Source organism: Ilyonectria robusta, assembly GCF_021365365.1.
Source record: "Ilyonectria robusta strain PMI_751 chromosome Unknown BGZ61scaffold_24, whole genome shotgun sequence".
Taxonomy (NCBI): Eukaryota; Fungi; Ascomycota; class Sordariomycetes; order Hypocreales; family Nectriaceae; genus Ilyonectria; species Ilyonectria robusta.
Window position 1 is genome coordinate 484,989 of NW_025764458.1, and position 26,785 is coordinate 511,773.

The 26,785-nt window shown below is 52.8% G+C and overlaps 10 protein-coding genes across 10 annotated transcripts; 6 read left to right on the top strand and 4 right to left on the bottom strand.

Annotated features, from left to right (window-relative positions):
- Window positions 1-1,321: 1,321 nt before the first annotated feature.
- BGZ61DRAFT_112992 (Alpha/Beta hydrolase protein) lies at window positions 1,322-2,887 on the bottom strand. Its single transcript, XM_046236955.1, has 2 exons — window positions 2,625-2,887; window positions 1,322-2,565 (listed from the first exon to the last, which is right to left on the bottom strand). Exons 1-2 carry the CDS (start codon window positions 2,683-2,685, stop codon window positions 1,484-1,486), a joined length of 1,143 nt encoding a protein of 380 aa, XP_046098686.1. The 5' UTR covers window positions 2,686-2,887; the 3' UTR covers window positions 1,322-1,483.
- A 1,172-nt stretch (window positions 2,888-4,059) lies between these two features.
- Window positions 4,060-6,367, top strand: BGZ61DRAFT_429308 (uncharacterized protein). Its single transcript, XM_046243770.1, has 3 exons — window positions 4,060-4,546; window positions 4,605-5,216; window positions 5,276-6,367. Exons 1-3 carry the CDS (start codon window positions 4,107-4,109, stop codon window positions 6,252-6,254), a joined length of 2,031 nt encoding a protein of 676 aa, XP_046098687.1. The 5' UTR covers window positions 4,060-4,106; the 3' UTR covers window positions 6,255-6,367.
- Window positions 6,368-6,428: 61 nt separating this feature from the next.
- On the bottom strand, window positions 6,429-7,980 carry BGZ61DRAFT_399493 (uncharacterized protein). Its single transcript, XM_046243012.1, has one exon. The coding sequence runs from the start codon at window positions 7,813-7,815 to the stop codon at window positions 6,694-6,696; it is 1,122 nt and encodes a 373-aa protein (XP_046098688.1). The 5' UTR covers window positions 7,816-7,980; the 3' UTR covers window positions 6,429-6,693.
- A 1,459-nt stretch (window positions 7,981-9,439) lies between these two features.
- Window positions 9,440-10,287, top strand: BGZ61DRAFT_483266 (glycoside hydrolase; the record flags this gene model as incomplete). The annotated part of the gene is made up of 3 exons (XM_046249474.1): window positions 9,440-9,886; window positions 9,938-10,190; window positions 10,244-10,287. 3 exons carry the CDS (start codon window positions 9,440-9,442, stop codon window positions 10,285-10,287), a joined length of 744 nt encoding a protein of 247 aa, XP_046098689.1.
- A 675-nt stretch (window positions 10,288-10,962) lies between these two features.
- Window positions 10,963-12,535, bottom strand: BGZ61DRAFT_537552 (uncharacterized protein; the record flags this gene model as incomplete). The annotated part of the gene is made up of 4 exons (XM_046254548.1): window positions 10,963-11,619; window positions 11,667-12,177; window positions 12,299-12,371; window positions 12,421-12,535. The coding sequence occupies 4 exons, from the start codon at window positions 12,533-12,535 to the stop codon at window positions 10,963-10,965; spliced, it is 1,356 nt and encodes a 451-aa protein (XP_046098690.1).
- A 1,273-nt stretch (window positions 12,536-13,808) lies between these two features.
- Window positions 13,809-17,239, top strand: BGZ61DRAFT_113004 (uncharacterized protein). Its single transcript, XM_046236956.1, has 10 exons — window positions 13,809-13,957; window positions 14,013-14,057; window positions 14,110-14,187; window positions 14,245-14,415; window positions 14,467-14,547; window positions 14,603-14,662; window positions 14,720-15,139; window positions 15,191-15,622; window positions 15,671-16,813; window positions 16,867-17,239. Exons 1-10 carry the CDS (start codon window positions 13,955-13,957, stop codon window positions 17,131-17,133), a joined length of 2,700 nt encoding a protein of 899 aa, XP_046098691.1. The 5' UTR covers window positions 13,809-13,954; the 3' UTR covers window positions 17,134-17,239.
- Window positions 17,240-17,464: 225 nt separating this feature from the next.
- Window positions 17,465-18,551, top strand: BGZ61DRAFT_537554 (JAB1/Mov34/MPN/PAD-1 ubiquitin protease-domain-containing protein; the record flags this gene model as incomplete). The annotated part of the gene is made up of 2 exons (XM_046254549.1): window positions 17,465-17,489; window positions 17,560-18,551. The coding sequence occupies 2 exons, from the start codon at window positions 17,465-17,467 to the stop codon at window positions 18,549-18,551; spliced, it is 1,017 nt and encodes a 338-aa protein (XP_046098692.1).
- A 166-nt stretch (window positions 18,552-18,717) lies between these two features.
- BGZ61DRAFT_113035 (alpha/beta hydrolase) lies at window positions 18,718-20,053 on the bottom strand. The gene is made up of 2 exons (XM_046236957.1): window positions 20,040-20,053; window positions 18,718-19,924 (listed from the first exon to the last, which is right to left on the bottom strand). The coding sequence occupies exon 2, from the start codon at window positions 19,868-19,870 to the stop codon at window positions 18,884-18,886; it is 987 nt and encodes a 328-aa protein (XP_046098693.1). The 5' UTR covers window positions 19,871-19,924; window positions 20,040-20,053; the 3' UTR covers window positions 18,718-18,883.
- A 2,010-nt stretch (window positions 20,054-22,063) lies between these two features.
- On the top strand, window positions 22,064-22,986 carry BGZ61DRAFT_113044 (uncharacterized protein). Its single transcript, XM_046236958.1, has 2 exons — window positions 22,064-22,499; window positions 22,567-22,986. The coding sequence occupies exons 1-2, from the start codon at window positions 22,174-22,176 to the stop codon at window positions 22,829-22,831; spliced, it is 591 nt and encodes a 196-aa protein (XP_046098694.1). The 5' UTR covers window positions 22,064-22,173; the 3' UTR covers window positions 22,832-22,986.
- Window positions 22,987-23,619: 633 nt separating this feature from the next.
- BGZ61DRAFT_429326 (uncharacterized protein) lies at window positions 23,620-26,747 on the top strand. Its single transcript, XM_046243771.1, has 2 exons — window positions 23,620-24,025; window positions 24,085-26,747. Exons 1-2 carry the CDS (start codon window positions 23,912-23,914, stop codon window positions 26,473-26,475), a joined length of 2,505 nt encoding a protein of 834 aa, XP_046098695.1. The 5' UTR covers window positions 23,620-23,911; the 3' UTR covers window positions 26,476-26,747.
- Window positions 26,748-26,785: the final 38 nt, after the last annotated feature.

The following is a 26,785-nucleotide window of genomic DNA, read 5'->3' on the forward strand; positions in this document are numbered from 1 at the left end:
AAGTTCCAGATCTCCTTTCGTATGGCCACATTGGCCTGGCTTGATATGGTTGGTCTGCTTATTGTTGGAGCTCTTATGGACATTGCGTCTGGTCCAAGTTGCGAACATCTTGACCGCAGCAAGTCCAGCATAGATTCTTGTGTAGGTATGGCTGTTTACGCTGAAATATTCGATTTGCATTACGAGGGAATCCTGGGACTGAGGTTGTTTGGATGCGACCGAGACACCTTGTTGCTCTTCAGCCCACACCTCGTGGGGTGACTCAACTAGCCATCGCCGATTCTAACACGAGCCTCATATCAAGTAGCGCAGCTATTTTCTAATATCTGGTGAGCCGGTATTGGCTCCCATTCTATGAGGTGTTTGAGATGGATGAGCTGCAATGCTGACTATTTCCATACACAAATAATAATTATCGGCGCTGAGCTGTACTGGTTATTGCTGGTGCTTGAGAAAACGAGGGTGGAGGCTTTATTACGCTAGCTCGAGGCTAAGCCAGGGCTACACAGTGAGCTAAGTTACTGTATAACCGCAAATGTATGCATAATAATAATCAAAATCACAAAGTCAGGCTGCCAACCCCCACGCTGCTTTCTTCAATCTATCAGATGTGTACACAAAAACACTTGACAAACATCTTTGTGTTGGAAGTCAAACCCATCCTCACCACCTTTCAGTCCTACAGCAGTGGCGTAGCTGAAATATGCGGCATCCTCCTCTTGATATCAATAGTGCAGCTGACATGCAGGACTCCTTTATGTTTGTTTCACCTAGGTCTTGGCTATTGGATAATGCAGCTTACGTGCAGACGCGTTTTGCTTCTCCTCAAAGCCTCACCCAACTCGTGTTCCACCCCAACTGGCTCAGTCTCAACTCGTGGGACCAAGTGGCGCCCAAGCCAAGCCTGTGCTCCGCGACTGGACCCAGTCACAACATGAGAAGGGCACACACGGGTTGTGGAGATTGTAATTAGATCGTACACAGCAAGGTCGTAATCTAGAAGGAGCAGGGATTTGGTAGATCATATATGCACGTCGCGACAATCGTGACGCCTCCTCGGCAATTATTTCCTAAATCCTCAGAGCCTGCTGCAAGGAGGTCAGCTGGGAGAGATTAGAGGCCGAGCTCTACTGCCGAGCCTGATTTTGTATTCACTGCATTGGTGACGCTAGTACAGACGCACCGATTACTCTGTCAGGTTAGCTCATGCATGCAACAGGCAGTCAGGCGGTATTCCGGAGGGTGTAACTTGGACTATGACGACTGGACCGGCTCTTTTTGGCGGGATGGTTGTGCATCCATCTCGTCCAGCAATCGTGCCCTCCCACTCGCTCTGAGCTCTCCTCCAAACTAGATATTGCACATATCTAGCTTTCAATTCATGAAAAGCCATCTCTGAATAAGCACCTTATAGCTTAATCGACCCAATCTTATTCCATCGCAGCTCCTATATCAGACAAACTGGGGTGATAAAAATACAAGACTACACCTCCTCAATCAACAGACTCTTCATCCAGACCTTCATCGCTTCCATGCACTCCCCACTTCGCTCCTCCAAGCCCTCCACCAGTAAGAAATCGTGCGCCAGCTTTTCCTGTATGTCGAACTGCACCTTCATCCCAGGATTGAAGTGTCGCACCTGTCGCACGTACGAGATGCATTGCTCCCGGAACACTTCATGGTACCCCACAGTGACATACATCTGGCTTGTGACACTGTCGAGGCCCTCAAAACAGGGAACTTCCATGTCAAGGGGAAACGACCGACTAGCGAGCTCGTTCTTCTCCGACAACATGTCAGGATATCCACACAGCTCTTCCACCGTATTCCGAACAGACGTGGCTGAAACCATATCGATTGAACCGTTCTCCGCAAATGACCTGTCGTTGGTGTATTTGCTGAGCCATGGCGAGATGAAGAATGAAGCTGCCAGTGGTGTCGTAAGTTGGATTGGTACGGCTTCTGGATGAGGCCGGACGATATGGCATAGCAACTGTCCCGTCAAATTCCCCCCAGCGGAGTCTCCGCCAATGATGATGTCTTGAGGGCGAAATCCAGAGGAAAGAAGATGCGAAAGCGCACCAGCAGCCTGGCGCAGTTGAACTGGGTATGTCGCAGCAGGATAGAGCGTGAATTCGAGAACTGCTACTGCAACTTCGGTTCCCATCTCGATGCCAGCACCGACGCACGCTCGCCAGCAAATCTCCAGGTGGCCGGGCAGTAGGGGTGTAATGTAGCCGCCGCCATGGAACAACAGGACAACTTTCTTCGCGCGACGGCGGTCCCCGACCCAGAGAAGGGAAGAATTGCCCTCTTCGAGAGGCTCAATATCAAGGCTCAGTCGACTGTGGAATCCATCGGCAGTCTCTTCTTCCAAGATTTTGCGACGAATCCATTCTCTGTACGCCTCTTGTGTCGGTTTACACAGGTATTGAATCTCCCGTGGTCGGAGGACTCCCAAAACCACGTTGAGGACTCCGCAGATAAGGTAGAGGCGAAGCGGAAGCCCTCGGGCCCAAGCAAAGATAGCAGAGCGTAGCAAGGCAATTGGAATAAACCACAGTACTAATTTGACTCATGATTAGTAAAGAGGCTCAGCGAAGACGGGTGCAGGTTAAATGTACCGAAGCAGACTTGTCGAAGAACCAAGAGGAACTTTTCGGTATTAGAGAACGGAGGCGTCATTTTGCAGATTGACGATGATTAAAAAGATGCGGGTAAAGTACTGCTGGGAAGGAAGCAGAACCTGGGTGAACATAATAAATACTTCCAGCTGAATGACTGTCTGACGAGTGCCCCGTTTCCTGCCCTGCGGTCATCGCGATTGGGCTGCAGCCCTACACCTGAACGCCCTGCCAAGGACGGGATAATCTCGTAATTCAGAGCCGGATATGCGCTGGGACCTCACTTTCGTAAAATGGTTGGATAAGCCGGGCACTCTTTGCTTTTCTTTCCTGCAGTAAGACGAATTGAATCGGGCCGCGTGTCCCACCCATAGCTTTAATATCCCACCCTGCATTCAATATATGACGTGGGATGACGCTTCTGCAGGGCGGGAGCACTCAGAATCTAGTGAAATTAACTCCTGGACATGCCTTCGGCCCGTATCCTTGCGCTGGTTTGTTGTCATTTGTGATAGGTAACTACTCGACATTATATCAGGATTTGATAGTTTTGCGACTGAAATCTGATTTTTGACCATTCATAGCGTAAATCCAACTGCCCTGCCTTCCAGCGGAGGTAGACGCTGCGCGACTAGTGAATCAATTGTTGTAGAGCACTAATGTGCTGAGAACGACGAAAATTGTAGGCGCAAGACAGATATCTCTAACTTATTAGCTCGATCGCTCCACTGCCAATCTCGATCGATAACTGTGCATCGAGTGCCTGGACCAGGATATTTAAACTTCGACCAGGATCATCGAATGGCCCCCAGCGGAGCCCTATGGACGGAGATAAACTCGTATTGCTGATCGTCGATGAGCCTCATGGTATTCGGGCAACGAAGGACCTTGAAGATCTCGTGAGAAGCACACTGTCCCGCCATTTCCGTAGTGCCTTGCTTCCCTTAGCTCCGCCTCATCCAACCCGGTATTGCCGCATCAGAATCATCCCCCAGAGTCTGGAAGAGGCTTGATCGAACGGTGAAACGGCGCTCTCTCAATCCCCTCAGGATCTTCCTGCCGACAAAGGCGACAGAGCTAAATGTATAGATGTATCCTTCGGTATCTAGATTGTCTCAACTGTAATCTTTTGGATGTAAGGGTCGTGGCTAATTGGCAAGACCCTGTCGTTACACAACCATTTTCAAGCGTATTGCTTCCCTTTCAATGCGTTGTTATTACTACAGTGTTTCTTGAAGATGTATACTTCATTGCCATAGAAGTCATTCGGTCAAATCCAACCACGCGGAGTCGCTACTAATTGAATCGGGTGCTATGATAAGTAATGACGAGGAAGAAAATGGGCCTTGCGTGGCGGGGATACCCGAATACGGCAAATGACCCGAGGAAATATCTCGCCATGCTGCGCCTCTTCCCCTCTCAATTCGCCATTGCTGACGTGCCAGAGCAGCATCACTACTTCACGGTATAGCTTCCTCTGGAATGGAGTTCGCGCTTGCGTTCGGGTCTGTTGGGGACTTTATCGCAATAGCTCTACTTATCAAAGACATAATTTCTGCGTTGGACGACTGTCGCGGGTCTGCGAAAGAATACCGCGACCTCATCCAAGAACTCAACATTCTCGAAAAGACGCTTCAGGAGGTAGAGCATATCTACAATAACCCGAGGCTTTCTGATGGTCTTGATGACCTCAGTAAAATTGCCCTACTCACCACCAAACAAATCCAACAATGTTTAGAAGGGTTTTGCGATAAGATTCAGAAGTATGGACCCAGTCTCGCGAAGGCGGGAACGGGGAATGCCCTAAAGGATGCTGCGAGGAAAATCCAATGGAAGCTCGAGGAAAACGATTCCAGCAAGTTCCGAGCCGACATCACGGGCTACACAATGTCACTGCAAGTACTGATGGAAGTTACCACCCTGTGAGTGTTCCTGCGTCGAGATCTTGCCTCAGGCCTATGAAAGGCTGACTTGTGACAGACGTATTCTCCAACGAAACCACGAGATGATGGCGAAGAAAATATCGAGCGGCCAGGATCGGACGGACAGCGTCATTCGTGCTTCTAGCCAACGTTTATCAGGCTATATGGAGATTATTGAAAGTCGAATACTCTCAAATCTAGAGTCGATTTCTACGCTGGGAATGGACCTCAAAAGCTCAACTGGCAACATTCTCTCAATTGTGTTGACCATGTCCGGAGAGTTGAGCAGCATAAGAGACATGGTTATGCGGCTAGAGCGACCACTGAGCGATGAGCATTTTATCCTCGAGGATGTTACTGGGCGGGCCATTCCTATTCATTTGAAGACCATAACATCCTGGGATGCCTTTGAGTATATCCTGAACGACCGTTTCAAGGGCAAGAAGGGTTCTCATCGAATTCGACGGAATCTGTATAACCTTCAAGAACGGGCCACTCGCCACGGGGTGGACCGGTCAACCGACTGGGAAAGTGCGTTTCTGCCAAATCAGAGATTCGATATGAGCTTGATATGCCAAGAAGCGCAGAAAGATCCCGGCGAGAGGCTTCTATCTAGCTGCCCTTTCTGCAAGACAATGTCGCCCGCCAAGACGGGTGTTGAAGTACAATGGTAAGCACGAGATCTTCCCATGCTCCTTGTCTCCCAGAACGAAAACTGACATTTACCAGCCAAAATTGCAACAGATTCTTCACAAGAGTTGTGGAACTGGATGAAGAAATTGGTGCACCTGAGGCACCAGTATCTGCAGATCAAGCCTATGATGCTGGACTTGGCAGATCCTCCTCCAAGAAAGGGAATGGTCGAAACAATGCTGACTCGGGCGATGAAAAACATTCCCGGAATAAATCAAAGCGAAACAGTCAAGAGCCGGAATCCGATTCTGATGATGAGGATGTGCGAGGCTTTGTGAGGGTCACCCTGGTATCAAAGCAAAGGGCGATCGAGGAGGTCACCTTGCCAACTAAGTCATCCCATGCGAGATCTTCGGATGGAGAAGTCGAATCTGAGGTGAACCTGAACGATTACGTCGAATCCTCCTCCTCCTCTTCTTCTTCCTCTTCTTCCGACAACGACGCGTATGAAAAAACCACGCAAAACACAGTTGACGGCAAGCTCGTAGCAACTGAAGCGGACGCTCGGAAGCATCGAATCCCATATGGATACTCACTTAAGAACTGGAACCCCACAGAGGAGCCATTTCTAGTGTTGGGGAGCGTATTTGACGCCAACAGCGTTGGAAAGTGGATTAATGATTGGACTGTCTTCCAATATGGTCCTGATTCTCCAGCCTCATTGCTATCCCAAGAGCTTCGGCTTCTTCTCGTTCACCTGGCAGCCAATATCAAACGAGCCGAAGAGGGTTTCGAACGGACACGTCGGCCCGATGACAAGGATATGGTTGAAGATTTCCTTGAATCCGGAGATCGTCTGTTCAATAAATTCAAGAGCCTGCTCGAAGCATGCGAGACACCTGTAATCAAGGCTTCAAAAAAGAAGAGCGAAAGCCCCGGTGTCAAGTTTGTCAAAACCCTCTTTGATGGAAGTAAAGAGTTAACTAGAACAGAAAATTTTATGACCAGGGTCAGGCTTTGGAACTTCCGTTTTGATAATCATTGTCTGGAAATTCTTTTGAATGTCTCCCAATAGATGGAGTTTCTGCTATGTTCAGGAGATATACCACTCGGGCTTCGATATAATGGAGGAAGAATGACGCACATATTTAACTTTAAGTTCAGGAGTTATATATCATGATTATTTACGTGTTCACGTTGCGAAGCCACTGAAATTTCGCATTCCGGGAAGAAAACCGGTAACGCCAGAGCCTTACAACCACTAAAGACTGTGCCATCTCGGCTCGTAAATTGGGTTGCGACATAATCTACCTAACTAGAGCAAATGGCCATCATCTCTGAAGTTCCCATATCTCCCCGCAGCACCGCACCCAAATCGAATATAAGTACTCGGCGAAGGTCACCAGCCAAGGACTGAAGGAGCTCTCTGAATCTGTTCCAGGACCCGGCTGTAATCCGGTCTCGTGCAAAGCTAGAACTAGCAAGTGGTAGGGGGTTCTCAATAAACCTTCTGGCTAATTTATAAATCGGGGTCGCACTTCAGATGGATCCCTCCAGTCGCCCTCTCGGACGGCAAGCACGAGAGGCACACCGTGACAATCCTTTACATGCTCCAGGAACCCATCTTTTGAATGTAATCGATAGATAGCCCGATTCAATACATGATCAGGTTCGACACCTGGCGGAACAAGCTTTGATAGCACCCTAGCAGGTACCCAATCTCGTTGATAGTGTTCGCAAGTAACAAAACACCCCCGACACATGCGTCCATAGTATGCACCTGCATCCGTTAGATACGGGAAGCGAATAGAAGCCATACTGCAATAGTCGTCCCTAATAACGCCATCATCGCCAGGAAGTCTTGCCAGATCGCACGCCCCCGGTTCTAGAGAGGCTTCGTGAAACTGCTTGAAAATGGAGAATTGTCTCTCCGTCATCGGTTCGGCGGGATCTTTCGGCATCAGCTTGGCCACATTTTCGGCCGACCCGTGAACCTCAATTGCCAGCTGTTTTGCCTGCTTCACGCTGACAAGACGATAGACTCGCTTGCGGGAAATCCGGAACCAGAGGGTGTAGGTCCCGGGTATGCTGTACATGGTGGGGATTCGCTTAAGATGTTTGTCCGTGAGGCCAAAGCATTGCTTAGCGATGGCCCGCGTAGTCATTCGAAGTGCATCATTACTAAACAAGCAGTTGACACATACTCTCTCGCAAGTCGGCAGGAATAGAAAGCCTCCAAATTCGAAACACGAGACGCACTTGTCGCTCCGGAGGGTTTGGTGGAGCAGCGGTGCGGAATGGCACTGCAACAACCTGGTCATCCCCAACGCACGTAGTGTTTCTGGCGCATGCGTCATCATGTCTTTATACTCTGGCAATGCTTCCACAATCTCTTTACCCGTTAGGGAAACGCGGGAAATTCGGGACAAGGACTGGAAGTCGAGAAACCTGAGGATGAGGAGTAGGAGCTCCGCAGGGAGGAGATCGAGCTCGCCAAGCGAAGCAATAGAAGCTTTCCGAGTTATCTTTGAAGGTTTTGCTGGGGTAATGTCTCTGATCATTTCATGGACGTATTTGGTCCGGCGGTAGGTAAGATTCGAGATATCCTCCTCGGAGAAGATTTGCGGGGCCGACATGGCAGCGATGGACTCCAATCTCCACGTTAAGGGGCGAGAAGGACGCTAACTGTGAGTGCCCAATGGATCGAGTACAGGGAATCCTCGTTATTGAATAGCGATAGCACTATGGAGGTCGAGGCGGTAAATCAGAGTGCATTTCAGAACAGACAATATTGGTAGAGGTTGTGCCAGTGGTGCTATTTCCAGGGCGGCTCAAAATATGGTGAACACCAGGCAGCAGCTTACCAAACCCACGCAGCCACATTATTACCAGGCGTCCATCCAACATTCACTCTGCGGGACTTGATTCGTCATTTTCACGGCCGAAAGATCGGAATGGCTGGAATCCGCAAGGCAAGTCAAACAATAAATCGCCATGGGACGTGAACTTTAGATGAATTAATTAGAATATGCGAAGTCGATCTCCTGCCGCTAAAACACGCTATCGTTCTTCCAGGGCCGCACATACCCTACGCAAATTTGGTTGCGAAATTAGTGCTTCTTCGGTGAGAGGAAGAGAGACTCCCTCTACTGGATATAGTCTGAGCTTGTGCGAGTAATTCAATCATGTCTACTGTTGGATTTTTGTAGCGTGCATGCGCATATCTTAGCTTTCAGTTGGTGCACCCGTGGACGACCAATGTGCCAACTGTTGGAGAGGGAGCAGAAGGATCAGTCACGATTAGATACCGTATCGACTCAATAAAGTGGCCCTGAATCCTTCCCCCACTTATTGCCTTCGGGCTTCTTTATACCTAATGATTTAGGGAATCTAAGCCTTATAGCTTAGGTAGCTTTAGTACATAAAAACAGGGCCAATTTATCGAGCCGATACGTTATATGCATAAGCTCAATGATCAATGCCATGCTTGGGCGGCGTGAGACCTTGTATGCATATTTATTGGCGTTGAGATGCGGTGGGCTATGCCCTTTACGTTGACACGAAATCGCATCCTTGGTGCATTTCCGGTAGAAGCCAAGGCGGAACAAGTTGACAGTTCTTCCATTCTGTCGCTAGGAATCTGACAGACAATAAACCGGCCGGTATTCCTGCCGCATGCGTAACAAGATCCCGGTAGAAATCATCCCATCTATTAAACAAATGGGTCACGGCTTAGCGATACCACCGTTCAGGTCACGCCCCTGTCTGGACCATCTCGATTCGAGCGGCGAGCCGCGCCGCACCCCGGAAGATAAACAAGGTATGCAGCTTTAAAACCGCTATGGTTTCGGTACATGATCGCCTATCCCTGGCCATCAGTCCATGCTGAGCGTGCCCCAGATCTTTATCCTTAAACAACCATCCACCCACCGTTTCGTCTAAGATAATCTTCAAAACTCCACCAATCACCTATTTCTCCCACCAGCGGAACTTGAAACGCTCCGTAGCGCCAAGCCCAGCCCGACAGCGCAACCGAGTTTGAGTGGCGGATTTTCCCAAGGGGCGTTCAGTCCTTCATTCCGAGATGCCCGTTTTGAATCAATTTGACGAGGACGAGGTCCGGTGAGGAACCGTACTTAAAGACGGCAGTCTGTCGTGATGGAGGAGGAATCAGACCAGCTCTCAGCCCACTACAGATCAACCGACCGTATACCCTTCTTTTCTTCTTCAATTGGCTAGTCCATCTTAAATTATATCAACATGCGTGTCCTGGCTTCTATCCTATCTACCGCGGCCCTGGTGGCTGCTCACGGCTACGTCGAGGAGGGAACCATTGGTTGCGAGACTTATGAGTTCTACAACCCCAACACCGACCCTTACATGTCACCCACCCCCGAGCGCATCTCGAGAACGATTCCCGGTAACGGCCCTGTCGAGGATGTCACCTCCATCGACATCCAGTGCAACGGTTATACCGCCGGTGGTATCAACGGTAGCGAGCCCGCTGCTCTGCACGCCACCGTCGCTGCTGGCTCCACTGTGAACCTGCTCTGGACTCTCTGGCCCGAGTCGCACATGGGTCCTATCCTCACCTACATGGCACGATGCCCCGATACGGGCTGCAACGAGTGGGAGCCCGAGTCCGAGTCTGTGTGGTTCAAGATCCAGGAGGATGGCCGAGACGGAACCTCCGACACCTGGGCAGCTGTGAGTCGTCTTTACTGAACATCCGATAGAGCAAGGACTGACCAAACACAGACGGCTTTGATGACCGACGACAACGATGGTGTCGACTACACCATCCCCAGCTGCTTGAAGGCTGGCTACTATCTCGTACGCCACGAGATCATTGCCCTGCACGCTGCCTACCAGTACCCCGGAGCGCAGTTCTACCCCGGATGCCACCAGCTCAAGGTCACCGGCGGTGGCAGCACCGAGCCAGCCGACCTTGTCAGCTTCCCTGGTGCCTACTCCCCTACTGACCCTGGTATCACATACGACGCCTACAAGGGTGAGTTTCCATGCCCCAATTACTTTACCATTTACTGATTCATTTTCGTTCAGCTGCCACCTACGAGCTCCCTGGCCCTGCCGTCTTCACCTGCTAAATCACTAGCCCTCTTCTCCTGGATAGGATTGAATGAACAACATGACTTTACATGCTGGTCTTCATTGTATATAACAATGTTCATGTATATTGGTTGGGATATAAGTAAATAAAACCCTTGATCTGGCTCAATCTCTGCTTTCAACACGATGTGAAGTCGATGCATGTGTGAATGTCCCTCGTCACCGTCATCGGTTTAAAATCCTTTGAGCTGGAAGCTACACCGTCTTACCCGCCTATATGTGCGCTGCACTCAAGACGATACTAGTTGCCCCTGAATCCTTGGGAAGATCTGGGGGTATCCGCGACGTGATTGTGAGGTGTTCAGGGCCGGTGGCGCGTGGGGGTTGGACACATGCAAACATGTTTGACGATCATAAACGACGCGATATGATAGCGAGGCAGAATTAATCAGTCCCACGGACGAATTGCGGGTGTCTGGTGAAACATTCCCAATTTTTTAGGCATGATGTTGAGGATAAAACTTAACCTACCAAAAGTGGGAGCCTGTACACACATGCAAACAGGATCGTGAAGACAGGCAGCGAGATACAATCGATGACAAGTACAAATACAATATAATTAGGAGCGATAGAAAAGCAGAAACAAGTGACTATACGTATTTTACACAGTATTGACTAACGATTCGCCCAATACCCAACCCAACCCAGCCCACTCAAGATGCTTTCCTAGTCCCAACGGAACTGAACGTAGCCACTCTGGCTTTCTTGACCACTTCGACAACCTCCACTGCCGGATGTTCGGTGTGCGTCCACCAGTGCCAAATCATAGCAAGAATTGCGGTGAATAACGTCAGCGGAATAGACACCCACCACATTGTCCAAAACAACGGTGTGGTCAGGACGTCCCACTTGTCATTGTGAGCCTCCGCCACGAACAACTGTGAACCGACGACGGTGGCAACACCTGTGGTCGGAAGGAAGATCATAGTGATGGCTGCGATGATCTTCATCGAGTTGGAATCCTGGATCATCACCATGGAGTCTTGCTGAGTAACAAGGTTGAATGACAACGTAATAGCATTGTCAATCCGCTTCTGCAAGCTACCAAGGCGCAGCTGGCTGGAGCGGAAGAGCGACCGTCGGTACTGAAGACACTCATGAAGTTGCCTGAGAACTTGGTCACTGTTCGATTGTCGCGGGACCTGCTCATGGTTGCCGATGTTTTGGATGGTCGAGTCCACGAGCATCATGCAAGATTCGAGGGCTTCTGCTATGTGGATGATGTGCTTGGCGCAATTGTGCATGGCTGCGAAGGGGATCTTGGAGCTCATCTTTCGAATGCCCTTGGTGTTGGCATACTCGAGGATTAACTGTGACTATTAGACTGGAGAAAGGAGAGGAGGATCGAGTAGCGTACGTGTTCAAGCGGTCCGAAGACCGTGTTCATCTTCCAGACTGTATCGTCAACCTCGTAGTACAGCCCTTCAAAGATCAGATCAAATAAGATGTACGGATCATTTGAGACGTGTTCCCAGGCTTTAGCGGCAATGAACTCGTTAAGCCGATCCCTCACCCGCGGCGTGGCACCGAAGCACACCAAGGTGGTACATCCATGCGGGTCGACCCTCAAGAAGAAGCCAGCGCGATGCCAGCTGTAATCGGCCTGCGGGAGTGTTGAAACGTGGTATCCCATGGCCGCAGCGCGGTTGTCTACCTCTGGGCCGTTTGTTCCCTCGTGTCGGATGTCGATGTTCTTGCAGAGGAAATGAAACCAAGTGCAAGATCCATTCTTGTCCGTGCTGCGGCCGAAGCTGTGGCTCACGGACTGAAGTCGCTCCTTTGTAAAATCGCCCGGAATGCCGAGAATGTTGAATATTTCGAGCGTTTGCGGCAGGGCATCTCGTCGAGGAAGGTCAAGCGGCGCGAAGCTAGATCCAGTCAGTATGCAAGTTGAAATCCGCATTCACTGCATCCTTGTTTCCCCAGCGTCCAAAGACTGACGTGTGCAAAGGCCGGGTTTGTATGATGCATTGGAGCGTGTGGACTTACACAATCCTCAAGCTTGCGCTGGAGAGAAGGCTCCGGGCGTTGGTCTCCAAATGCCATCGACCCTCTGGGTGATCTGGTCCAAGTCAGCATAAACCCAGTAGGGAGCTAGAATCCTTCCATACCGTGGGACACCTCGAATATGTTGAGTATCCATTGAGGAAACGCAACCGCGACAGGCGATCCCGTTGCCTCGTCGACAAACGCTTGGTAAGGATTCTCTCTGTTCGTCCACGACATGGTCAACAAGTGGTCGATGTTCGCAGAAGAATGTCAGGCAAAAAGAGGTGTAAAACTTGCAAAATCGTGTCGCAAAGTCCAGCAGCCATAATCGGGCTGTCGCCGCACCGACTTTTGACATGCTGCGCTTCTGCACCTCAATCACCCCAGCGTTCAGGGGAAAGCCAACAGGGCGGACCAAGCTTCACCCAGGCTGGGCCGCCTCAAGTGACATTCTAGGACTTTGCTATCAGCTACTCCCTGCGAACCAGTTACGACCTGTCGGAAGCGCGAGAGCCAGCGATGCAGGCTGCCACGCCGCCGCCGTGCCTAGACCAGCGCCATGTCTCACGAACGGGCGCTACGATACATTGTCCGTCTCCGTGACTGGGCGGCGGCTATTCCAGCTTGGTCTTGGCAGACAAGGGAGAGTATTGCTATTTGCTCACGTTGGATGTATGCGAAAATGTGTAAAAGTTTACTCTTTACTTATCCCTCGCGAACCCGACGCCCTGGTTGGGCTACATGGGTCGATGCCACTTTCAGGGCTGATCTACACATGCCACACGTCGCGAGCTGAGACTCTATTCGACACGCGTGATCATCTGAGCTCTGTCCGCCAGGCAGGGCTTTGTCTCCTGAGTGGAGCGCGCATTCCAGTGAGCTTCATCGCCCGCTAGTAATAAGGCTACCAATCGCCATCTCCGGGTGCGACTCAAGCTTCTCACCAATGTTGCCATTTGCCGCGTCGGCAGATGTTCCCAACCCCGGTTGTGGCTGAAAGCTAAGAGTTAGCGACTATTTTTATTGAAGTAACCTCATAGGTGTGTGCCACCCCGCCGCGTTGTCACACGGGGATGGGTCTAGATGCATGAGCGTGTCTGCTTTTTCGGGCTATCGAGTTACACATGTAACGCCACGGCTGGCCTCAACAGCCAATGTCTTTGACCTAGCAGAAGACAATAGCGTCTGACCGCGCGTACGTGTGAATCTAGAGCCCTCCTCGCGGAGAATACCGTCCTTGGCCGTCCTATCACCGTCAACGAAGCATCATGAGGCTGAATGCAGGAGCAGGGAGTCATCACATGGCGCCTCAGTCTGATACAGATCCGACTGGTCCACGGGTGGGATTGGCGCTCCCAGAACATAGTAGAACACGGTCTAGGTCTATGGGTGGAGAAGAACCCGTTTGCTGAGAGCTCAACGGGAAGCTGCCTCGTTGCCTTTCCTTGGGACGTACAGGATTTCCACCAGCCTCCCGCTCATTTCCCAGTACGAAGCTCTGTGAACGCCCAGTTTTCGTTACCTACATATTTGTCGGTCGTCTCAAGGAGCACGCCTCTGCCCGGAAACATTACCCCCTTTTATCCTCCTCCTACCTCGCGTCCTAGACATATGCATACACAACTTCTTCTGCCTTCGGAATCACGTACTTAAATCATGGTGGGCCGCCGTTCCCAGACCCGATTGACTCTCGCTTGTACTCACACCTATCAAGGCTCACTTGCACGGGGGCTTCTTTGACCCCAACGCTCCTGGCAATGTATGTTTTGGTCAATCATCCTGGCAGCTTCCCAGCTCTAACACCTTGTTAGTACCCGCCCCAGAACCGGCCCCCGGCGCCTTCGCACCAAGCCCACGGTGGTTCTTACACGCCCGGGAGTTCAGTCGTGGTAAGTAGAACTGCCTTATCCAGTTATTCTCACAATATTTCTAACTGTGGATGCCAGTCCTATCAAAACCAGCCCTTCTACGGTCACCAGGCACAGCCTGTGTCACCTATCCAAAGCCCTCAATCGACCCATTCTACCTCGTACGGATCTCCTCCACCCCAAGAACAGTACCCCCTCTCCCATATCCAAACACAGCCAAGCATGAGTCAATACCAGCAGCAAACAATGGTCAGTAATCTGTTGACCTTCGTCACCACGCCTCAAGCCTAACCAGGACAGGACTACAATGGACAGCAGGGTGCCTATCAGCAGGGTGTCTATCACCAGGGGACGGGCTATAGTCGGCAGGATGGAACAATGGTAAAGATCTTCCGCGGCTGCTTCTGTGTGTAGCATCAAATTGAACGCGTTTTAGCAACCGGCGGCTCCTGCTCCTCTCGTGCCCAACAAGCTGACTCCCATCGACGAAACAAATGTAATGACTCTATTCCCGTTCGTAAGATTGTGCCAGCCTGCTAATGACTGACCACAGAAGGAAGAAAAGGAGTTTCCCGTCAGCCTCAAAGGCAGCCACCACTTCTCCGAGCCTCGAACGGTGTGGCGATGGCGTAACCCAAGAATGTACCAAAAGCCTGGATACGTCTTCAACGACTCAGAGCGCCAGTTCCGACACCGTGACTATGCTGGCCGAGTTGCTATCAAGCCCCGATCGGATCGCTATCTGCACCACAATGATGGCTACCTGCGCAACCTCTATGTGGCTTGCACGGACGATATCTATACAGGGCCAGGGACTTCTACTTGGAAGAGAACCTTTGTGCGCAAGGTTGCTCCATTGAAAGTCCGCATCGCCACTTGGGTGATTGACTTCAGCTACGACCCCGAGAGCTGGGAGGACTGGGGTATCATGATCCTTCGAGCTCTGCCTGCAGCCTTAGCCATGACTCTTGTTGTGAGTAGTCCCACGATGCTGAACTATGTACAACGACATTAACAGTTGCAGTTTTGGGACAGCAAGTCAAGAGTCTTCAAGCGGCACTTGTACTATGCCCCAGTGCTGTACACCTACCATGGCAATGCCAAGGTGTGGAGCAACATGCTCGAGAATCGCAAGGGCCTGTCTCTCATGGCTCGCAACAACCAGGTCTATCGACTGTTGCGGCCTCGCTACCTGTGCTTCCTTCGCGAGCCATTCAACGATGAGAATTGCGGAGTTGAAGTCGAAAACGTCGAACACTGGGAGAGGCGCCAGGGGCAAGATCCCAGCTTGAACTACCTCTTCGTCGCATACTCCACAGAGCATTTTTCGCACTCTTCTGAGGCAGACATGGTTGCTCTTCATCAAATCGCCGAGACAGCTTGTCGCGTTGCCAAGTTGCCCGCATACTGGATTTCCTGCAGCTGTATGCGGGATACTGCCGAGCTGGAGGCGGATGTAAGTATCCCGTTACCCATAATCCAGATCTATGGCTAACGTGTGAAGATCTATCGCATTTCCGATGTCCTTCGCGGTGCACACAGCATGATCATCGCCGTTGGAAGGGGAAAGGCCGCTGAATCCTCCTCGGGCAAAGTCACCACTGAAGCACTGCTTCAGGAATGGGGCAGTCGAATGTGGACATTCCCCGAGGTCCTCCTCAGCCCAGGGCGTAGCATTCAGGTCTACACCCGCGATGGTAATCTTCAAGCGCCACTCACCATCGCCAAAAACCAATTTGCGTCCCAAGTCTGGACGTATATGGATGCTGATGTCGCGAGACACTTGATCGACCACTACCTGGGCAGCATTTCTCTGAGCCGGCTGGAACTTGCAGTTCTGGCTCTGAGATGTCTGTATAGCCGGCACACTACTGAGTACTTCTCAGGTGACCAGGCGTATGCTCTCATGGGACTCTTGCGGATGCGGCCGCAGATTGACTCGACCGACACTGCCTTCCAGGCGTTTTCGCGATTGTCCTTGGCCAATGACTCAGACAAGCTCCTGGAGAGATACATTTGCACCCTCCCTCTCAATCGCAGTCAGCCATGGTATGACATGGACGACACCTACCAGTCAACCCTCTGGGATATCACACCCCACTGCGAGGTCGCTGGCATTGCAGACGATGATACTGTCATCATCGATGGCGCCTGGGGAATCTCCGTTCGATGGAAGACATTCTACTCAGTCTATTGGTCCACTGGACCGTCGTGGAAGCGATTCGCTTCCGAGATGATGATGGAGTGGAACGGCGCTTTTTTCATCATGGCCATTACTTTCTTCTCCCTTGGAGCCCAAGCTGGTCCGGCTGGCTCAGGATTGATTATCGCAGGAGTCATCTTCTTGTTACTCTTCCTATATGTTTGGGTCATGACGCCAAAACTGGTCAGGATCATCTACGGAGGAAAGTTCAGCGAGACTCAGGCCGAGATGTTCGGCTTCGAAGGGCATCTGAACGCCGCCACCATTGAGCGGGCTATTTTTGGCGGCAACTTTGGTCGATTCTCGTGGAGTCCCAACGCAAGCCCCTTGTGTCGCTCGGTTATAAATGAGCACGGAGAACGTGTGGGCTTTGATCCATACAAGGACCCGGAGATTCGCATGAAAGTCGAGGCGGCCAAACAAGCTCGGCCCGGTGACATGAGGGTACGGATCCAAGTCCCGAAGAAGCTGACCAGAACCTCGCTAACTCGCCACAGATTTTTACATTGGTGGATACATACAACATGCAGTTGATACTGTTCGAGGCCGTCAGGCCACCAGTGACTCTCATGTTCTGTGCCTCTGAAGGAGGTATGCAACGTGCGATCGGCTGCTCGTATGAGTGGGAGTCGCAGACCATGTACCGCGAGACGGTTCTCAGAATGCCTACGACCTCCCTCAACCGCATGGATCGAGTTCCTCGGTTCCGTATGGGGATCCAGCGTCGTGACTATGCATCTGCGCCGCAGGCTGGTCCGGTTTGAAGCGGAGCGATGGCGTGGTGGATTTGAGTGTGGCGGCTGGAATCGTGGCTTGTAATCCTGATGACTGTGCATGAGTTTCCACAGATGTAATCGATAGTTCTTTATTTCTTTAATTAGTTGAATAATATTACACAGTCGAGTTTCCCTTCATCTGCGTGTTGACGGAGAAGCGGCGGCATCAGCTCTTATCGATAAGCCCCCAGGCGACAGTGCGAGAGCGGGGCAACAGCTGCCAACTGACTACCCTCACCACCCGCCACCTTGAAGTCTCCCAACTCATCCTCTCCATCTCCACAACCCCACGCTTCCCAGGAAGAGTAGGGTCGGCACGATGGAGACGGCTCGCAAATCATGGGGTAGGTCTCACGGAATCCTGCTCCTCCTCATCCTTCCCGTCTCCCAAACCAACCGCTAACCCCGCTGCAGAGCTGGACAACAATGTCCAGTTGATCGATCCCAAACGTGACGCGCTCTACAACTACGACGCCGAGGCACAGAAGGCCATCGCCAACGCGAAGCCATGGACCAAAGATCCCAACTACTTTAAGCATGTGCGCATCAGCGCCGTCGCCCTCATCAAGATGACCATGCACGCCCGCTCCGGCGGCAATCTCGAGGTCATGGGCCTGATGCAGGGCTACATCGACGAAGACACCTTTGTCGTCACCGACGCTTTCCGCCTGCCCGTCGAGGGCACCGAAACCCGAGTCAACGCCCAGGGCGAAGCGAACGAATACTTGGTCGAGTACCTGGACCTCTGTCGTGCCCAGGGCCGACAGGAGAACGTGGTGGGCTGGTACCACAGCCATCCCGGATACGGATGCTGGCTCAGCGGAATCGACGTCGAGACCGAAGCCATGCAGCAGCAATTCCAAGACCCTTTCCTAGCCGTCGTCATTGACCCCGATCGCACCATCAACGCTGGGAAGGTGGAAATCGGCGCCTTCAGAACGTACCCCTCCAACTACAAAGCGGACTTGAGCGCAGCCACTTCTGACGGCTTCCAGGCGGTGCCGCTCGCCAAGGCAGCCGAGTTTGGCGCCCACTCCGGCCGCTACTACAGTGTCGAAGTTTCTCACTTCAAGAGCTCCCTGGACTCGCACCTCCTCGAGCTGCTGTGGCACAAGTACTGGGTCCAGACTCTCAGCCAGAGCCCGCTGCTTACGAACCGAGACTACGGCAATAAACAGATGCTTGACTTGAGCTCTAAGATCAAAGAAGCCACGACAAACATCACCCGGAGCAGGGCGGGGCAGGGTATGATGTTGGGCGGGACCAGAAGCACCGACAAGGCAGTTGAGAAGCTGGCTAGGGACGCTAACTTGATTGCCACCAAGGAGAGGTCGGGATTGATTGCTGGCCAGGTCAAGGCCAATGTTTTTAACAACCTTGGGGCGAAGCCCTCGGATGAAATTTGATGACCTGGATTTATGAGAATGCTTGTAGCATAACGTAACGGCATAGATGGCGTTCAGAGGTGAAATCAAGAAGCCATCGTGGCTCTGTTCTCCAGGGTACTTTCGTTCATGTTCCAGGCCAGGCTCGTCGTGAACCATACCCGCTTGAGCGTCACTAAGTGATGTTCATCACGATTGAGGAACACTTGGACTTTCCAACTTAGCAACTCATCTTACAGCTTTCTGTCTTTGGATATCGAATTGTCACGCTATTGCTAGTTCTGTCTCGAGGGAGGTAATCTCGCCGCCCCGCCAATCACATATTTACCCTTGTCGGCCTATCGTCATGCTTCTCACAACTTCGCCTGCGCCTGCTTCATCAACGACCTTGTCGCCCACGCTACCCTCGTCTCAATCGACGCCTTCGAGACAGGATGGTCCGGTACCAAGTAATCAAACATATGAAATCCGCCCTGCCAGATATGCAGCTCTACCTGCACACCCGCCGCCCACAGCTTCTGTGCGTATGCGATACTCTCGTCACGGAACAGTTCTGCTGAGCCTGCGCAGATAAACGCCGGAGGCAGGCCCGCCGCATTGGTTATCCGCGAGGGCGCCGCCAAGGGACTCACGCCGGACTTGCCGGACGAGGCGCCTAGGTAGGACGTCCAAGCTGTGACGTTAGAGCCGCGCGACCAGCTGCCTTCGCCGACGAACTGGCGGCTCGAGTTGGTCTCCATGCGGTCGTCGATCATGGGGCTATCGAGCAACTGAGCGCAGATCCTGGGGCCATTGCGGTCACGAGCCAGCACGGTCATGGCGGCCGCCAGGTTACCGCCAGCACTCTGTCCTGCGAGCATCAAGAAGTCGGGATCGATGCCCAGCTCCGCGAGATTCTCTCCGATCCAAGTCAGGCCCGCGTAGCAGTCGTCTAAGGGCACCGGAAATGCATGCTCCGGCGCAAGACGGTACTCAACGGTGATGCACACAGCGCCCGCTTCCTTTCCCCACCGCAGGACCTCCTTGAAGCCCGTAAAGCGGTTCCCGCAGATCATGCCGCCGCTGTGCGAGTAGTATATCGCCGGGCTGCCGGTGCGTGCGGGCGCAACGCCGGTGGGCCGGAAGATGGAGAGCGTGACGGGGCCATGCGGACCGGGGACGGATCGCTCTTCGTGGGTGAAAGACTCGCCGGCAAGAGTGGACTCGAGGGTTGCGGCAGCGTTCTGGGCCTCGCGAAGGGCCGGAATGAGCTCTGGTGGGAAGTCCTTCGGGCCTGGAAGGATGTCGAGGAAGGCCGCGAACTCTGGCTCGTATGGAGGCTTGGGGATATTTGCAGGCATGGTGAATGATAGTATATGTGTATATGTCCTCAATTACTGGCTTTACCGTTGAAACTAAAGGGGAGGGGAGGTGTAAATACACGAGGCGAGACTATACGAATGGACGAGGTGAGCTTGGCCACTTTTGTTGAGACCAAGGAGGAAAGGAAGAAAGAGCTTGGAGACCAACGTGATTATATTCACCTAGACAAGCTTCTCCGCACGCCGATTGATGTGGGGGAGCTCCCAAGTAAGCTCCTGGATCTTGGGCGCATGACAGATCTATCGTGAGGAGCTGAAGTGCCGAGGCCCTTCGGGTTTCCGGGATGCAGATGTCGGAGACGGGGACCCGGAGTGAGGTGGGGCCATCACCGGGACACTCTTTGCCCCCGTGTCGACCTTTGGAGGGATCTTTGGTCATGCAAACAAAGCATATTGATCCTACGGTTACAGTTATTTATTCTTTTCTCAACAACCTACAGATATGTACGATTTAGACGCAGCAGCGCTTTCTGCGTTATTCCAGAATGGCAACCCTTCTGACGGCTGACGCAGGATACCCCGGCTTGACAAGGAAAATGTCTTCCGGCGGGAAGACTGGACATCTTCCGGGCGGGCTACGGATATTGAGCTAGCCGGGCCCGGCTATTTGCAGATATCTCTTGGTGTATTCATAAGGCTCGGGGTGCTCAGGTGACTTGGCTCGATTAAATTGAAGTCAGGATCGGTCAAGGTGTCGGGTGACCATGGAAGCGGTGGTTTTTCTCAGAATATCACTATTGGCCGGCGGCACGTCCACGCCATTTTAACCACCCATGAGTCGGTCGCTAGTGAGATTCTAGATCGTCTTCCTCCAACTGTGAATGTGTCATGTCGAAAGAATTTACAGACTCCTGTGGCTTGAGGCTACTCCGTAGTTGGGGATATATTGGAACTCACATTCACGACGCCACCAACGAAGCGGCGAGCTCTATCGCCACGGAGTCGGAGGGAGACTAGGGTTGAAGAGTCAGACCCTTGGGCGGTCTTAGCTTGCGACTACTAACGCAATTAGATCTGTTCTTTCCTTTTTGTCGATATCAAGATGCGCCCTTGGTCTCCTTGCAGCAGATGAGACTCATATGGAACAGATTCATCAATAGCTCTGGCGTTAACTCGACGCTAGGGTAGCCAGCCATTATCCTTTCGGAGATGGCCACAGTGCTGCGTTGCATCCTGAGCATCGGCAGTGCCACTGGTGATGCCTGACCAGACGACGTGGTGCAAGCTGGGTGGAATCTAGATGCGGCGCTCGTGCGACGGTGCATGGTGATCGTGTGTGCAGCTGCATGTGCGCCTACACAGGCGAGCTGGAGAGTGCTGCACGTCGAGTAATGAAGACGGGCGGATGATCTAGGGAGCAGCTGCATCATGTAGATAACTTAGAGGCTAGTCAACTGGAGCTGATACCATGACAGGCCAGTCGCAGCGATAGGGTATGCAGATTCCAGCCTCACAAGCTCCAGATATGCATGGAGCTGGTATCTTGGACATCAACACGGATGAAGAAGGGAAAGTTCCGGTGGAGGCCTTTTAGTGGCACTGAATTGTCAACACCAAGATGAGCCGAGACACGGATCAAAGCGATTGCGGCCGAGCACATGCTTCCAGGCTCTGGGAAACCATCTCCTCCTCGACGGCATCACCAGCCACCGAGCCATGCTGCATCCAGCTAGCGGCATCGAGCTCCCCCCGGTCGATATTGGGCGCTACCGCGAGGTTCCAGCTCGGCAGGTATCTGGAGATGAGGTTGGCTGGGAGAGCCAAGTACAGTCCTGGGCTGCGATGGAGCGACCCCGGGCGGCCTGAGTGCCACACCACGTACACCACGTACCTGACGGTCATAGGCTCAGCCCAGCGATTATAGTGGGTGGAGGTACCTTGCTGGTGTGCTTGGGTTAGGTTCTTGGGTTTGTTACTTTCGAGGTGCATCGTGCGCAACTCGCCGTTCCGTTTGCATGGTTTCTGCTGTGTCAAAGGTGCATCCTGACGTCATGAATCATCATGGTCCCCCTCGGCCGCCGAAGCTCAGCACATGGATTGACAGGTGGGAATCAGGGCACGCGAGCATCATCGGCGCTGTCCTCGAAGCGTGCAGAGGTGCGCTATGAGATTGCATGACGCGTAATTAATTAGAGAACGATGGAGCTGCGTGCGGCAGATGCACTCGGATGCCCGTGACCATGTGGTGCAGCCAAGCTCAGCTTCGATAGTTCGTACGGTGACCCTCTTGAAGTGGATGCAGAAGCTGGGGAGCTTATCGATTTTCTTCGTGCCAGCCAGGCATGCGGTTGATAGGGAGGGGGGACTCCTTCGCAAGGGAACGTCGAGGGAATCTACAAGATGGCCGCCGCAATACGCGAGACACACGGCATGGGCTGGATGCAGCATGTGTTCGCGCATCCCGTTCGCTGTCTCGGCGCTGTAGGAGATGGAGGGCGCACAGAATATGTGTGTGTCATGGCTTTGCACTCGGCGAGCTGCGATGCGTGGGGAACGGATGTACGGTCTGGAACAGCTTCGCCAACAGCCAACAGCCAACAGCCAACAGCCAACGGGACGCCTGCGCCGTGGCCATGGCGATGCAGCATGTCAAGATAATGAGTGAGTGGTACGCAAACGCCCAAGAGACAAACCCGCTGAGCACGGCGCCATCCATTGTCTGACCTGTCACCCAGCACACAGATACACACACGCCGCATCTCGAAACCTGCCCTGGCCTGGATGTTCAGATCGGATGCCTCCGTAATTAGCGACGGGCCAGTGTGGGAGTTGGCGACGGGGTCTAGAATCCATCCTCCTCAGCCGCCACGGCGAGGCGCAGGCCGGAATAATCCAAGACGGGGGCTCTCCACATGCAGACATGCAGACATGCAAGACGCCTCGATGCAATCAAAAGACAAAGAGCGTTCCATTCTGGCCGTTGCAGGCGGCCAGAGATGACAGCCAGCCCCAGGGGGTGAGACAATCTGCCCGCTGCAACCAAGGGCAACCAACCCACGTTGGAAATGGGAACCCCCCAGCAACGCAAAAGTCGATGAAACCAGCCAGCCAAAGTAAAAAACGACGAAACAAAAAGGAAAAAAAAAAAAAAAAAAGCCATCAAAGTCGCTAGCACCCGGCCGCAAAGTCGAGAACGTCAGAGACGTCCGCCGGGATGGTGCGCGATGGGGATGCTTCCCTGTCTGGCCGCAACCACCCTTGCCCAGCTGGCTTGGCCTGGCGCTGGAGCTAGCCGGCTTGACACGCGCGGCCCTATGCCATTTGACCGTCCTTTTTTTTTTTTTTCATTGCTGCCCTGACTGAACGGTGATGGAGCAGAGTACTTTGTGACTAGTCGACCAGGTACCTGAGACGGGGCTCTTAGCTTTCCACTGGGCGCCGACTAATACCGGTACGCCGTAGTGGATGCAGTGAGTTGTGTTAGTGGTGTTAGTGGTGTCGGCGGTGTCAATCGCCGTGGTTGTGGTCTCACCAGCTGTACCTAGCTCTGCGACATATGGCCGATGACGTCCACGATCAGCAATTCTGGGCACGCCTCGCCCTTGCTCAACGTCACTCCCTCCCCGAATCCAGCTTTGCCTGGCTTGTCTCTAGGTGCATTCCCTGTCTTGGTTCTTGCGGGATACCTCACTACCTTGCCTCACTACCTGGCCGTAGCGTGCTGGCTTGTAGCTCCCTCACGCCACGTCTGGAAGTTGGGTTGGACTCGCCCAAAGTATATGTAACCCCCTTCCTCCTCGGGCCTCTCCTCGCGGCTTCTTCCTGCCTTCTCCTTTCATCTCTATCTCCAAGGAAGATCTTTATACCCCAATCCCCTGAAAGGAATAATACCAACCGTCTTGTGATACCCCAACCCGCCTCCTACCCATTTCCTTCCGCCTCTCCCAATCGACCTTCCTTCACCTCTCAATACCCCGGATACCCTCGATACCAATCTCTGCCCTTTACGCAAGAGTCGTTTTACCTGCTCCCAGCTTTATACCCTCTTCACGACTCGCTTAATCACATATACCCGCCATCATGTCCGTCAACGTCAACAAACCCACCGACAATGCCGTAAAGGAGGCCGACATCAACCGCAAGCTCCAGCTCTATGGAATTGCCATGGCATTCCAGAAGGGCAAGGTCCCATCAGTAAGCATCGGCGCCTCCAGATTCTTCCAATTGTCATTGTACTGACCTCGACTCTCCAGAACGACCAAATCGACATCGCCCTCAGCAGCTTCCTGGCCTCCAAGGCCCTCTCAAACCCCCCCGAGAAGCTCTCCGACGACGGCAAGACCCTTGTTCAGGATACTCGGGACGTCATCCAACAGGCCAAACACCTTCTCCTGTCAAAGAACGACGGCAACCTGATCCAGGACTTCGTCTGGCAGACGACCCAATTTGATCCCAAGAGCGTCAAGGCCCCCGGTGCTCCTGTCACTAAGGAAGCCGCCAAGAAGGATGGCGAGGATGCCCTCCAGGGCTTGAGAACTCTCGGTACCCTGCTCATTACCAACGGCCAGTTCCGAAAACTCCTCCAAGACTGCACCGTCCTCCTACGAGACATTGCCGGCGATGCTGCCACCAGCGTTGCCTCCAAGGTGCGCCCTACTGAGGATCAGCTCGCCGAGATGGACAAAGCCGCCCAGGACAACACATGGCATGAGAAGCCCAAATTCTCCAAGGCGGACCTGAAGAAGCGGGCTCAGGGAGTCTATGGCGGAGCCAAGAAGGATGCAAAGGATGTTGCTGCCGCTGGTGCTGAGGCTAACGACCAGGTCGATACTATGGCCGGAAGAGATGCCGCTCTCAACACGGCCAAGCAGAAGCTTGATGGCAAGATCGACGAAAAGACCAAGCAGAATATCCTTCAGCGCAATGAGGAGTATCGCCGCCGCGCCGGCGAATACTTTAACAAGAAGATGCCCAAGGAGCGCAAGGACCAGACCATCTTCCGTCTCAAGAAAATGATCCTCGAGTGCCAGCAGCATGAGGACTACTCTCAGGCTATCCACACCCTGCTGGATCTTGCTGAGAGCTACGGCAAGCATGGCCAGACCCTCGGTAAGGGAGGTGCCGGCTCTGCCAAGGAGGCGCGATCTGGATTTGCGGCGGCTGAGGCCGACCTGCGCACCCTCATCGAGCGCTTCGCCAACGGCACTTCGACCTCTGACCTGTGGGAGTCGATCAACCAGATCTACAAGGACGCTGAGAAGGATCAGGAGCTTCGCGACTGGTTCAAGGCTATGAACACTTACATCAGACGCTGTCTCCTTGAGCAGGGCTTCATTCTCGACGACCTGTCCACCCAGCAGTGGAATCAGCTCTACGAGCGAGGACGCTACCTGCTCCGCGAGAAGTATCGCGCCCAAACCGACCGCATCCTTGACGAGGTCAAGTTCGTCGCCGACCAGTTCGACAAGGACGCCCAGAACAAAGCCTTTGCTCAGTCTCTCGCAAAGTTGTTCAAGGACCTTGGCAACGATGTCGACGGCAAGCCCGTGTTCAAGCCTCATCTCATCAAGGACTTGACCGAAGTCATCCTGCCTTCCGTCTTGAGGAACATTGCCTACATCCCCATCCCCCGCATTGAGTTCTCGGATCCCAAGTTCGATGCCATCATTGAGAACTTGGTCCTCGAGAGCGATAACTTCATGCCTAATGTTCTCGAGATTGCTAGTGAGAACTACTTCCGCTGGGGACGCAAGAAGATTGCCAACAAGCACCACCAAACCTTCGAGGTCAAGGTTGCCGGCATCCAGATGGACCTGCGCGATGTCAGCTTCCACATCAAGCGCAAGCAGGGCTTCCCTTCCATCACCGACACTGGTGTCGTTGATATCCTCCTGCCAGGCGACGGTTTCTCCTTCAAGATGAAGGTGTGCACAGCCCATAAGAAGGATCGCGAGAACTACTTCAAGGTTGAGAAGGTCGACGTGGACGTCAAGGGCCTCAACTTCAAGGTTAAGCAGTCCAGCCACAAGTTGCTCTTTGCCCTGGTCAAGCCCCTTGCCCTCAAGTTCATGCGCAAGCCGTTGCAGATGGCCGTGGAGAAGGCCATCAAGGAGCAGTGCAACACCCTCGACGCCAAGTTCTTTAAGATCAAGCAGGAGGTCGACCGCGCTACCGTCGAGGCCAAGAACGACCCCAAGAACGCCCCCAACATCTACAAGCGTTACTACGAGGCTGCCCAGAAGGAGTTCAGCAAGAAGAAGGCCGAGGCTGGGGCGGCTGTCGCTGACAAGAAGGTCAACGTTGCCTTTGTCAAGGAGGACAGCATCTTCCCCGCCATCAACCTCCCTGGCGGCATCAGCACCAAGGCCTCCGAGTACAAGGAGCTGGCCACCAAGGGCGAGAAGTGGGAGAGCCCTGTCTTCTCCATCGGCTCGGCTAGCAAGAGTTCGGACATTCCTCCTGCACCCAAGATTCAGCGTAAGAGCCATGCCGTAACCAACGGAGGTACTCACACTCCCGGCAATGGCATCGTCAACGGAAGCGGCGCCTTTAATGGCAAGCCTGTGAATGACTACAGCACAATCCTCCCCACCAACGGCCGCAAGGTCAACGACGGACCTCTACTCCCTAGTCAGACTGTCTAGGGGATTTGGTGACGACCTTTTGGGGAGGTAATGGTATGAAGATGGTGGAGGACGAGACGATTAAACGTATACCCTTTGCGACACACGCATGACTTTGCCTGTTACTATGTACTTGGTTTGTTTTTGATACCACGTTGGAAGTAATGATGAATGGGTTAAAGGGCTTCGGGTTTGGTTAGGAAACCAAAGCCCGGTGTGAAATTGTTATCTTTCCTTTGTTCACGATTATAAATGGAACGTTGATAGGTTCAAATTGATGCTTGCACTAAAAACCAGAGGTTCTTCCGATGCTCCTTGTTTCCAACTAATG

Coding starts and splice junctions, on each gene's coding strand:
- BGZ61DRAFT_429326 (XM_046243771.1), top strand. CDS start 23,912: ATGTCCGTCAACGTCAACAAACCCACCGACAATGCCGTAAAGGAGGCC. Junction 24,026..24,084: donor AGAAGGGCAAGGTCCCATCA/GTAAGCATCGGC, acceptor TCGACTCTCCAG/AACGACCAAATCGACATCGC.
- BGZ61DRAFT_113004 (XM_046236956.1), top strand. Junction 14,416..14,466: donor AATACCAGCAGCAAACAATG/GTCAGTAATCTG, acceptor TAACCAGGACAG/GACTACAATGGACAGCAGGG. Junction 16,814..16,866: donor CTCGGCCCGGTGACATGAGG/GTACGGATCCAA, acceptor AACTCGCCACAG/ATTTTTACATTGGTGGATAC.
- BGZ61DRAFT_429308 (XM_046243770.1), top strand. CDS start 4,107: ATGGAGTTCGCGCTTGCGTTCGGGTCTGTTGGGGACTTTATCGCAATA. Junction 4,547..4,604: donor CTGATGGAAGTTACCACCCT/GTGAGTGTTCCT, acceptor GACTTGTGACAG/ACGTATTCTCCAACGAAACC. Junction 5,217..5,275: donor ACGGGTGTTGAAGTACAATG/GTAAGCACGAGA, acceptor GACATTTACCAG/CCAAAATTGCAACAGATTCT.
- BGZ61DRAFT_113035 (XM_046236957.1), bottom strand. CDS start 19,870: ATGCCTGCAAATATCCCCAAGCCTCCATACGAGCCAGAGTTCGCGGCC.
- BGZ61DRAFT_399493 (XM_046243012.1), bottom strand. CDS start 7,815: ATGTCGGCCCCGCAAATCTTCTCCGAGGAGGATATCTCGAATCTTACC.
- BGZ61DRAFT_113044 (XM_046236958.1), top strand. CDS start 22,174: ATGCGGTTGATAGGGAGGGGGGACTCCTTCGCAAGGGAACGTCGAGGG. Junction 22,500..22,566: donor GTCAAGATAATGAGTGAGTG/GTACGCAAACGC, acceptor CCTGTCACCCAG/CACACAGATACACACACGCC.
- BGZ61DRAFT_112992 (XM_046236955.1), bottom strand. CDS start 2,685: ATGACGCCTCCGTTCTCTAATACCGAAAAGTTCCTCTTGGTTCTTCGA. Junction 2,566..2,624: donor TCTTCGACAAGTCTGCTTCG/GTACATTTAACC, acceptor GAGTCAAATTAG/TACTGTGGTTTATTCCAATT.